The 12,261-nt window shown below is 47.5% G+C and overlaps 1 protein-coding gene across 5 annotated transcripts in view; it reads right to left on the bottom strand.

The window, feature by feature from the left end:
* The window catches only part of LOC114665161 (putative uncharacterized protein MYH16), a 115,894-nt gene that overhangs the window by 37,452 nt on the left and 66,181 nt on the right, over positions 1 to 12,261 (bottom strand). For all 5 annotated transcript variants that reach the window (XM_051918795.1, XM_051918793.1, XM_028819578.2 and 2 more), the window contains 2 exons: positions 8,686 to 8,831; positions 6,833 to 6,923 (listed from right to left, as the gene is read on the bottom strand). In XM_051918795.1, coding sequence (XP_051774755.1) covers positions 6,833 to 6,923; positions 8,686 to 8,831 — 237 coding nt within the window. The remainder of the gene's footprint in view (positions 1 to 6,832; positions 6,924 to 8,685; positions 8,832 to 12,261) is intronic.

Here is a 12,261-nt window from a genome sequence, read left to right as displayed (position 1 = left end):
TCGAGCCGCCAGCCCTCCGCTTCAGTCCTTTCTCTAAGCGAGCCCGTAGCCTGGCAGATCCGGCAGCGGGCAGGTGGGCACAGCTCCTGCTTTGATCCCCCCCCCCCCCACCTTGCTTGTCAGTTGAGCTGAAGGCTGTCAGAATTCCTGGCACGATGTGTCATGCCTTTTCATTTTTTTTCCCTTATGCGCTCCTGCTTTCCACGTTAATTAAGTGCAACCTGCCAACATTCCTGGGCTTTTCAAAGGCACAATCATTAAGAAGAGGAATGAAATTAAAAGAACGCCACCATAAACGAGGGCTATAATTGAAATACCTGACATGGCTTTGCCTTGACTGGCTCGAGTTACTCGGATGCTGAGCTTTGCACTTGCCGGGTGTCCCATAGGCTCTGTGGCAGCCCCCCCAACACACAAACCCCTACCCCTGCCTAAGCTTACCTGCACAGCAAAATCAGCTTCTCCATCTATCACATCGCAGCTCCCACCATTCTCCGGCTTTCAAAGCCCACTTCTTCGAGTGAGTTACAAAAACATGAAAAGCGGCCAACCCTGAAACGGAAAACTAAGACCACCAGAAACGGCGCTCGGCCTTGAAATTCCACTTACGTGCCACTGAAGGATTTCCGCAGAGAGCACAGCCATCTCACCGCAGCGCAGCATCCAGACAACTGAAACCAGATAGGGCAGACCCCTCCGAGGCCAACAGGACGTCGCATGGGCACTTTACAAAAACATCACCAAAGGAAAAAAAAAAAAAATCCCCCCAGTCCCCCACCCCAATCCTCCTCCTTCCCTGTCAAGTCTCCTCTTACAAGTACAGACAACAGCCCAGCATGGGCAGACCCCTCAGAAGTGGAGGAAAGCGGGATAAGAAAGGTGAAGAGCTAAAGAGTCGGCCAAAACATTTCTTTCTGCCTCCCTTCCTGAAAAATCCGCCCCGACACTAAAAGTGCAAGACAGGAGCCAACACTGCAAGGGGACAGCAGTTTATTAAAGGGCGCAGTCATGTGTCCTGCGACAAGCACAGTGAATTAAAGTCACCAATCATGGAGCAAAAGAGGGGGGCCAAAGGTGTTTTAAAAAAAAAAAAAAAAAAGGAACCAACAACACGTGGAATGTCAGGCTGACGAAGACCATACCTGAGCTGAATGCTGGCCGACAAAACATAAAGGTCTTGTGATGTGGGGAGCCGGCCAGTATCCTGACTGGAGCACCCAGCAGAGGCACACTTAATGCGGCAAGGTCACGAGTCTCACCTGCTGGCATCTGGGGGGCTCCTGCTAGGCCCTCAAAATGGGAAACTGGCTGTAAATCCCAAAATACCTTCAGCTAAGGCCCTGACAAGGAGCGGGTACCCGTAAACCTCTGGCGGTATAATAAAGGGCCGACCAAGAATCAGCCACCTTAATAAAAAGACAAATGACTGCGTATCGCTCTGTGGATCTGTGTGCCCCTGTCATTCCAACATGATGGTGCATTGATATTGGTCATTCCAACAGATGGAGCATCACAAACATTAATATTGCTTTTATGAGTTCCATACCAAATGGCATATAACAGATACATAAGAACTGAATTTGTCATTCCAACAGATGGCACATCACAAACAATTTTAGTAATAAAGTGTACTGCATTTGTCATCCTACAGATGGCGCATCACAAACAATTTTAGTAATAAAGTGCACTGCATTTGTCATCCAACAGATGGCGCATCACAAACAATTTTAGTAATAAAGTGCATTGCATTTGTCATTCCAACAGATGGAGCATCACAAACATTTTTAGTAATCAAGTGCATTGCATTTGTCATTCCAACCAATGGAGCATTACAAACATTAATATTGCTTTTATGAGTCCCATACCAAATGGCATATAACAGATACTTAAGAACTGAATTTGTCATTCCAACAGGTGGCGCATCAGAAACATTTTTAGTAATGAAGTGCATTGCATTTGCCATTACAACAGATGGAGCATAACAAACATTTTTAGTAATAAATTGCATTACATTTGTCATTCCAACAGATGGCACATCATGAACAGTAAAAGTGCTTTCACAAATCCCAAACCAACTGGTATATAACAGAGATGCCTTGCATTTTGCCAGTCCAACAAATGGCACATCAAAACAGTAATACTCCTTTCACGAATCCTATACCAAAAGGCACATAACAGAGAAAGTTTGGGAGGCATCTGTCACGCCAATAGATGTTACACCACAAACATTTGTACTTCTGCATTTTATTACAAATGTTCATGATGTGCTACCTGCTGAAATGACAAAGGCAATGCATTTGATTACTACATGCATTACAAAAACAAAGATGGTGCACTGCAAATTCTATCACTGAGGTCCATGTTGACTATCATGATGTCAACCTGTCTTAGATGGGTAGCACAGCTACTCCTTTATATATCTCAAGCATTTCCTAGACAAACATTACATACAAGAAAGGACATTTGTTTAGGCAATTTTTATGAGATCATTAGCAATGGGAACTATAATTAATTACATCAGCCATCAGAATGTGTGTGTGACAGAGCCCTTTACAAGGCTATTTGCTGCCTTGATGTAATCTGAAATACAAAAAGGGAAAAAAATAGCCTTGCATTTGTCATTCCAACAGGTGGTGCACCAAAAACATTTGTATTCATGCATTTTATAACTACCTGCATTACAATGGATGGTGGAGTCATATAATGCATGAATACAAACGTTTGTGATGCGCCATCTGTTGGAATGATAAATGCAATGCATTTCTGCGGTTACAGAAGCTCTCCATTCAGCCTGTCTGGTACCAACAGTCATCCCACTGTTTCCCCGATTCTGATGTTTGCTATGAACATGAACTGAAGCTCCTGACCTGCACTGGCAGGATTGTATGCATCCGATCAGATCATTGCATGGATTGGCAGATGAACAGGGGCTGCCAGTCATTTGCCCAATGAGTGCATGCACACACACACGCACACAGAGGTCATTGATTTTAAATAGAGAGTTACGTGGCACCACCGTGCTGCCCAAACAGCATTAGGCACAAAGTAACAATCCGCTCTGTCAAAGGGCACACTCACTCAAAAGATGCCAAGCAGTGTAACCCATGGGAGGACATGGCAGTACCAGGACAAAGACATTCAAAGTTCATGCTGTGATTGCTCTCGGGTTCAAGCCCGAGTCCCACAAACTCAGCCAGGGGGGCCTGAACCAGGTAAGCCGTTCACAACAAGCGAAAAGTAAAATGAGGAAGCCAGCCAAGCCGCGCCCGCGTTGCTCCCCTGGCCGCCTTTTTGGGCTTTGACGCTGTCCCGTTTCTCATTCGGATTATTATTATCTCTAGAGCGAAAGAATTAAGTCTTTAATCATAAGACATAACAGAGGGGCCCTGTCAAGTGGGCCCAATGAGCGCATTCATGTCAGACGGCGTTTGTTCTCGCGGCCAGATCGCATGCCTAGATAAGGTGCCTGCTCCAGAAGACGTGTAATTAAATTTTATACTCGCCACCCCCAGACTTTCCTCTACCTGCACGTTACTCACAGCCATCAGGGTTTGTTGACAAAGAGCTCCGCTTGCAAAAAACAGATGTGCTCAGTAAGACGACATCTGCGCGCTGTTACAACAAGTCGCCAGTCGGGGGGGGAGCATGGCGGGTGGGGGGGGACTCTGGAGACGCCATGTGACCTGTCCATGGGCTCCCGTCATATTTCGGCAGGACCCACTTAAGTGGCGTTTACGACATTTATGTTGGGTCTGAACACACCTGTCATCCGAGATGCTCTTGCGCCGTTTTGCGTTTTTCTCTCCATTGCTTTCAATAAAAAGTCTACCAAATAATCGTCACAATTAAAGGAGACGTTTGGTATTTTATGGGTTCAAGTTATTCCTTCACAAATGTGCTACATAAGCATTTGCCATGTGAGTTGTAACGTTTAGTGCGTGCCGGACGTACCGGCGTCCCACTCCCTTACCTGGCCAGGACGCCTCGATAATGGAGGGTCAGGGAGGGAGCGACTTCTCCTCCTCTCCATGGAAGGACGTTATGGCGGCTACAATGGGACTGGCATCTTAACAACCAGTGAGTGACACCTGGGGAGGACTCGGCAACCAGGAAGGTCAGCATGGTGGCACCCCCTCACCTACTCCCGTACACTGGGTGGCAAAGCCCCCCGTAAGGACGCAAGCATGATAGCTGTGGTAACATGGGCCTGCCCTGTTGGGTTTTGTGGGGGGCCACCAGGGGGAGCTCTTGGGACAGAAATGACACAAAGCCAGTGGTGGTCTTGCTTTCTGGCAGCAATATGTACAAGCACTGGAAGTACTCCGGGGTCCGGAGTTAAAAGACAGCCCTCCATTCAACTCAGGGGAGTTGGAGTCGGGAACGGATGAAGAGAAAAAATGAAGAGGAGTTGCGCTGCATTTTGAACATGAGCCGCCTGCATGAAGGGATTGTTTCAACACTTTAGTTCAACTGGGACGGCGGTGGTGCAATGGAGTCTTGGGGGGGGGGGGGGGTATAGGGGCTCAGTGGCACCCCCTAGAGGCCACAAGCACTTCCTATAAATTTTAAAAAGCATCTTGCCTGCACTGGCATTTTCCATCACAGCCCCCTACATTTACTAAATACTGAACGTCCATTCTTCAAGCTGGAGAAAAAAGTCTTGGAGGGCAACCGGCCAACGTGGCAAAGTCTGGAAAAATACGGCAGTGATGATGACAATGATGATGATGATAGTACTGTCATGCATGCACGTCAGAGGATCTCCTCACAAGCTCAGTCGAGGTGTGTAATAACCCGCCGGGACAAGAGGAGGCGCCATCACTCACACTTTCAACTCCCCTTGCCCAGGGAGGGTATCTGACTTCGCCCCTTCTGGTTTATCCTCCATAAAAGCCCCAGCTTCCCCGAAGGAGGCGTCATTTGGGTAAGAGCTGCCCGCCGGACGGGGCTCAAGAGTGTGGCTAACAAGCCAATGCCTTTTGTTTCTTTGTCAGCCCTGAACCCCACAGGGCAAATATGCCCAAGATCGCGCGTCCCTTCTGTTTTGAACTATTGGGACAGTAAAATTGTGACAACCCGGTTGGCACCTCATGTCATTCCTCAGCCCGGCCTCAAACATATTTATACCTGGATAATCCCTCAAAATGGATTAAGGAAAGGGAAAGTACAGACACATGTAAGGTGCCCTGTATGCTACATGGAAGTTCCACATGAAATGCTGTCACGCGTGTGCGCCTGGGGGATCATCTTCAGGGCTTCATTAAGGTAAGCCATTTCCACCCCAGACCAGGAGGAGGTGCTGTCACTTACCATTCTCTCTCTCTCTTTGTCTCTTCCATCCGCAGTACTGGGAAGAACCTCAATGCCCGACTCCGCCCCCAGGGCCCAGAGAAGGCTCCGCCCCTTCCACCAGGGCTACAATGAAAGGGGGCGTGGCCAAAGCCCAGTGTCTCATTCAGACTTTGACCCTGGATGTGGAAGGTGGGTTCAAAAGCCTGGATTGGCCGATTCTGTTGCAAGCCATAATACCATTGAGTTCCTTTCATTAATTGGGGTCACCCGGCTGGCACCCCAATGGTGACTGTGGGATCCTTGGGGTTTACAATGCTCAGACCTACCTAATTCAGCGGAGGGGCATCCTGATACGTGAAGTTGCAATACATTAAAAATACAGACTTGAAATTAACACAGAAATAATAGAATAAACTACAAAATGGAAGACCTGAACGGACAGAACATGCATCGAGATGTCCCCCCTCAGAATCCACAGCAGAGTCTGCCTCCAAGGAAAAGATTGGGTGGGACAAAAAGCGGCACCTGTGACCCTCGTGTTCATTTTTCATAAACTGTCCTTATCACAGTTGTTACTGATCCGCCACTGAACACATCCAGCCTGTTTTTCCACAACAGTTCAAAATGACCCAAAGTGAAAGCCTCCTTTTATAAATCAAGAGGAAAAAAAGGGGGGGGGGGGGGGAGATGATGCTTCCACCGATCAGCTTTCAAGCCAGCAGTGACTGGGAACAAAATGGGACAAAGGGGCGCATTCATTCACGGAGGGCCGAGCGGCACGTTGCGTTCAAACACAATGGCCGGCGGCATTAAAACCCGCTCACCACTAGCGGACAAGAAAAGCAGATCAAGATACCCGTCCTGGAGCTGCCCGCCATCACCTGAGCCACTCTTCACACGAGGAGAGACCATCAGTGCCCAAACCCGTGGGGCCTGCGCTGGCCGAGCGGAGTGGCATTGCGTGTAGCGTGAGGTTTAACTTGACGTGTGACGTCCTCTTATGATCCGCTGCAGTTACCAGCAGTTATCAACAATCAACTTCACGCATTCTGACAAAGCACACGTTAACTATGAACAAAAGGTGCCATAAACTGTTTTTAAGAAGAAAGTATCACCTTCATCAACTAAAGCTCTCAGGGCTTTGTCACCTGCTCAGTCGCGACTGGTATTTTAATTCATGGAAATGGACAGACAACCCTGGCCACTCATTGGCTAACACCCTGCACATGCCCATCACAGGGCACAATTTCATTCGTCGCCTAAGCAGCTCGTCAGGACCTTTCAAGTGCCCAAGGGCCTCATTTATAAAGGGGTTCCTGTGTGTACACAGCTTCTCAAGCAAATGTCAAGATTTACAAAGGAACACGTGGCTGGGTGGGGTACGTGCGTAGATTTACGGCAACTCTGACCCATGCAGCGTTTCAGAGAACATTACAACACTCTAGACGAGAACGGACCGGTCAGCCCAACAAAGCTCGCCAGTCCTGTCCACTTATTAACATCAAGTCGAGTTTTGAAAGTCCCTAAAGTCCTCCCTTACCTGGAGCTCCTTGTTTTTCTTCTGGACATTCAGGTTTTGTGACTCCTCTTCCTCCAGCTTGTCATTGATGGCGGTCATCTCCAAGTCCTTCCTGTAGAAATTGAAGGAACAGTGACATGTAGCACCTCCAGTGTCCTTTGGAAATGGCGTGACAGTGAGGGCTGTTGTTAGATTTTCATGAGTCTGGTTCCTCTCCTTGTTCTTTAACCTGCTCACTCAGTCATTCCGCCAATTTCAGTGACATCTGTGAATTTCCCAAGTCCTTTAACTAGACCGCGTCAATGTATGGGGAGATCAGTTTACAAATGTGAGTAACAGTTATAATCATTTAAACCATTGTTAATTTTACAACATATACCTGAACTCCTGATATATAACTTTTTATTTTTCTATGCTAATTTTATGCCATCCACATTTTTTTCCACTATTGAGTGTGAAGGCAGCAAAATCTGATGGTGTTATGGGTCAGCAGGAGTGTACGTGTTTGATTATTTTTCATAACTTGCATGTATTTCTTGTGCTTTTCTGCACACTGCCATTCCATGTGTTTTGTGGGTGGAGCCCCAGGAGGCGGGGCCTCCCTGACATCACCAGTATTGACTGAGCCATAGGAGGCGGGGTCTCCCTGACATCACCAGTACTGGCTGAGCCATAGAAGGCAAGGTCTCACTGGCTGAGCCATAGAAGGCGGGGTTTCACTGGCTGAGCCATAGGAGGCGGGGTTTTACTGTCTGAGCCATAGGAGGCGGGGTCTCCCTGACATCACCAGTATTGACTGAGCCTTAGGAGGCAGGGTCTCCCTGACATCACCAGTACTGGCTGAGCCATAGGAGGCGGGGTCTCAGTGGCTGAGCCATAGGAGGCGGGGGTCTCACTGGCTGAGCCATAGGAGGCGGGGTCTCCCTGACATCACCAGTATTGACTGAGCCTTAGGAGGCAGGGTCTCCCTGACATCACCAGTACTGGCTGAGCCATAGGAGGCGGGGTCTCAATGCCTGAGCCATAGGAGGCGGGGGTCTCACTGGCTGAGCCATAGGAGGCGGGGTCTCCCTGACATCACCAGTATTGACTGAGCCATAGGAGGCGGGGTCTCCCTGACATCACCAGCACTGGCTGAGGCATAGGAGGCGGGGTCTCCTTGACATCACTAGTATTGACTGAGCCATAGGAGACGGGGTCTCCCTGACATCACCAGTACTGGCTGAGCCATAGGTGGCGGGGTCTCACTGGCTGAGCCATAGGTGGCGGGGTCTCACTGGCTGAGCCATAGGAGGCGGGGTCTCACTGGCTGAGCCATAGAAGGCGGGGTCTCACTGGCTGAGCCATAGGAGGCGGGGTCTCACTGACTGAGCCATAGGAGGCGGGGTCTCACTAGCTGAGCCCTAGGAGGCGCGGTCTCCCTGACATCACCCAGGTGCACCCCATTAGGAGTAAGACCTGGGGGGGGGGGGGGTTCGTTGGCTAGGTGATGTTATCTGTTATTTGCTTCAGAGCCACTTTGGTATTGAGGTCCGGAAGCGGGTATCGATAGTGAAGTCAAACCCCACCAGTCCACCCTGTCGTTCCGCCCTGTGCGCTGTATTGAAAGTGACGGGTTTCCAGTGTGGATACGCTGGCATTCCACACAATGGACTGACAGATCTTCCAGGTTAGGACCCTGGTTAGGCAAAGCAGCAAATGGACGGATGGATGAATCACATGCTGAAGTACAGGCAACTGTCATTTTTGTGGCTGGCAGCTGTGCCTCCAGTTTAAGATTCTGTAGCTACAGCTTTGTTAAGCCGTATTTCAACTCCATGCGTCTGCTTGAGGGTCTTTACAACCTGCCTCCCACCCGTAAGATGAGAACTTACTTCTTGATGACGTCCTCCAGGTCCATCTTCACTTTCTCCATTTCGGTCAGATTTTCAATAGTCATCTTGGTGTCCCCTTCCAGCTTCTTCTTGGCTTTGTCCAGCTCTGACCGCTGTCTTTTCTCCTGCTGCAACAGGTAATCCAACTGAGAAGGCAAAAAATCCACAAATTAAATTACTAGTAAGTTTAAAAAACCAAAAACACTTCAGTTACACAGCAAATGTTTTAATCGCAACTAGAGACGTTCTGTCTTCAGCAGCCGAGGAGTTCCTGTAGGGCGATGGCCCTGCGCCGCCTGTGGTCCCCGTCACTCCTGTGTGTTGCATTCCCACTGCACAGCCTTCAGGCAAAGAAGAGTGAATGGGGGACCCCCATGTGTCTGATGTGGCAGCAATGAAGAGTGTTGTGGGGCTCCATGTTCACTGAAAACTCTCCAAGGTGCCCAAAAACATTGGCGCCATTACATTGGAGGCTACGGGGGCATGGAGAAAAAGCTTCAAAACGTACGTCCATTTTTCAAGCTGTTGAGTACCGGTCCACGTCTTGTGAGTGCATAGACATTACAAAATGGTTTATACACGTCATTTATGAACAAAAAAAACGCACCAGTACCGGCGAGTTTCAGCCATTTTAGAAGAAGAGCAGCTGTCTCTTATGCTGCATTGGGAAGACAGAAGTCGCCATTGTGTCATTTGTGACCTCAAGTGGGAAAGCAAACAGGGAGACTCCCATGAAAGCTGGTGTTTCAGAGACGCAGTAATACACTAAGGTTTCTCTAATAACCCGCAAAATTACTTTTGAATTTTTGGGCTTTTTACCAGGCTTCTTTTAACTTAGGACTGGACCGCGTGTCTGCCTGGGGGGGTGGTTGCCAATCGGGATCCTGAGCTGTTTCGATGTGTAGTGGGTGCGGCAACGCTGTGTACCAGTGCATGCTCCCCGACTTGACTTGACTTTAAACTTCACCTGTTTGTTGTCGGGCGGCACAGTGGCACAGTGTGTAGCGCTGCTGCCTCGTAGTTAGGAGACCCGGGTTCACTTCCCGGGTCCTCCCTGCGTGGAGTTTGCATGTTCTCCCCGTGTCTGCGTGGGTTTCCTCCGGGCGTTCCGGTTTCCTCCCACAGTCCAAAGACATGCAGGTTAGGTGGATTGGCGATTCTAAATTGGCCCTAGTGTGTGCTTGGTGTGTGGGTGTGTTTGTGTGTGTCCTGCGGTGGGTTGGCACCCTGCCCGGGATTGATTCCTGCCTTGTGCCCTGTGTTGGCTGGGATTGGCTTCAGTAGACCCCCGTGACCCTGTGTTCGGATTCAGCAGGTTGGAAAATGGATGGATGGATGTTTGTTGTCTGCTACACATCTTGCAATCGATACCCACTTCCTATTGTTTAAACAACTACTACAGATATACAAGACATCCAAACGACTTGAAATTTTGCACACTTACTACTCACTTCTGATGACAATACATGAATCAGTAATCACTTTCACTAATTGATCAATTAAACCATATTAATTAAGAAATTAAATTGTCATATAAAGAGTAGTTCAAGATTTCACCAATAGATGGCGCTAGTAACAGATAGGGATATTAAAGGAAGTGTTAAAATATTGATTACAAAATTATACTAAAACAAACCCAAAAGAGTAAAAAGTTGAAAATAATATAAATACATTTTAAAAACCATGCTTATATTAAGTTAAAACATGTACTAAAAAGTAAAAAATATCTCACGCATCACTCATAAAATAAAAGGTGGGCACTTTTGCTAAGATTTTATTGATTGATGAAAAGCACCCACACTTTTATTTTACGAGTGATGTATGAGATATTTTTTACTTTTTACTACACATTTTTAACTTAATATAAGTGTGGTTTTTAAAATGTATTTTTTTATATATGTATTATTTTAACACTTTATTGTATCCTTGTATTATTGCTTTGTAAAACCTCAGAATTAGTTTTAGAAAAAAATTCTTTTAACTGTCTTAATTTTGCAGCTTTAAGTATTTATTTACGCAAATTTTGTACAGTTTTGATTGAAGTAATATTTACAAATATATTTTAAGAGGTTTTTATGCAATGTTTTAGGATTTTTTACAGTATTTTAAAGGCTCCTTTTTCCTAGGATAAAGTGTTGAGGCAGAGATAATAAACAGTTGCCCATGCACTCTGTGCCCTCCAGGGGACAGTATTTCTCTGTAACCCTACCCTAACTAATAGTTTTATAGCCCACATGAGCAAGAAAGGCGCAAAGAACGTGCCGTCCTGTCTGAAAAACAAAAAAGATTATGATAAGTAATACGATTTTCAGCTTGGAACCTACAATTAAAAAAGCTGCATGGAGCGCAATGTGCGGATATCGATTAGTCCGCTGCTTACAGTGTTAACGTTTACCTCCTCGATATTCGGCATTATGGACTGAGGGGATTCATTTAAAGTAAATTCTTCTAATAAACAAACTAAACCTACAAAGCGTTTCCGCACTTCCCGTTTGCGGTGTTCGGTCTCCATCTTGGATTGACCTCACCATTGATCCGGTAGCGAGATTAATTCTGAGTTCTGGGCGTGTTTTCCGAGTCGGTGTTTGTAAATCACGAGTTCAAATGCAGCCCTCAAGTCTTCCTCCGCCATAACCTTTCACCCCCCCGCAGGGCGCGGTTTTCTCTCAAAAGACCAAATCACAGTAAACTTTTCGCGCCACTTGGGTTGGCTTTGTTTGGATCGACTTCCATATCCATGTGAGAACTCGCTCACGTGAAGAGAAAACGCATCTTTACCGCGAGATAAATAGCACTGGGAACATGTGATCAAATGATAAATCCTCATCCCTTTTGTGGTCACAAAGATGCGTCAGAAACGCGAAAGGTGCTGATCAAGACTCGACAACTGCCTTTGCTTGAAAAATCGCCAAATTTGTTTTTTCTCCATGCCCCATAACCTCCATTGTAAAGCACCAGAGTGGGTAAGATACTTGTTTAAATTTATAGAACGTACTCGTGCTGCGATTAAACGTGAATTACAGCTTTGCTTCTGCCACTGTTTAGCTCCGCACCGGTTTTTTAGACGCCAGCTAGGGAGTCGAGTCATCACTGCAGCCCACGACGTCATCACGAAACGGCCTTTGAGTCAGACGCCCCACCCACAACCCTAATTGTGTAGGGCGATGGCCGTTTTGTGACGTTGACACATTACGTGGCTGATCTCATAGGTACTGCGGTCAGCAATAACACTCTGCACGAGGGGTCCCCCATGGGCTCCTAGCTGTGTGACATCATCAGCATGACACGTTAAACACCGGCATGACGCTCATCGCTGTCACACACGTGCGCATGGGAGATGGGTAAAGGGCTGAATAGTGACAATCCAACGCCTGACCAGGGGGTGGCGAGGTGAACTGCCCGTTTCTCTCAATCCTCTGCAGACCATTCTCGGGAAATTCTGCCGTGATGACGTCACTTCCTGCCCAGATGACATCACTTCCGGTGCCCGTGATGACACCACTTTCTGTTCCAACCTCCAAGATGACGTCACTTCCGGGTCCCGCCCTCCATGATGACGCCACTTCCGGCACCCAT

The sequence above is a fragment of the Erpetoichthys calabaricus genome, chromosome 14 (genome assembly GCF_900747795.2).
Source record: "Erpetoichthys calabaricus chromosome 14, fErpCal1.3, whole genome shotgun sequence".
Taxonomy (NCBI): Eukaryota; Metazoa; Chordata; class Cladistia; order Polypteriformes; family Polypteridae; genus Erpetoichthys; species Erpetoichthys calabaricus.
The sequence above is the reverse complement of the archived record's forward strand: the minus strand, read 5'-3'. Positions and strand labels throughout refer to the sequence as shown.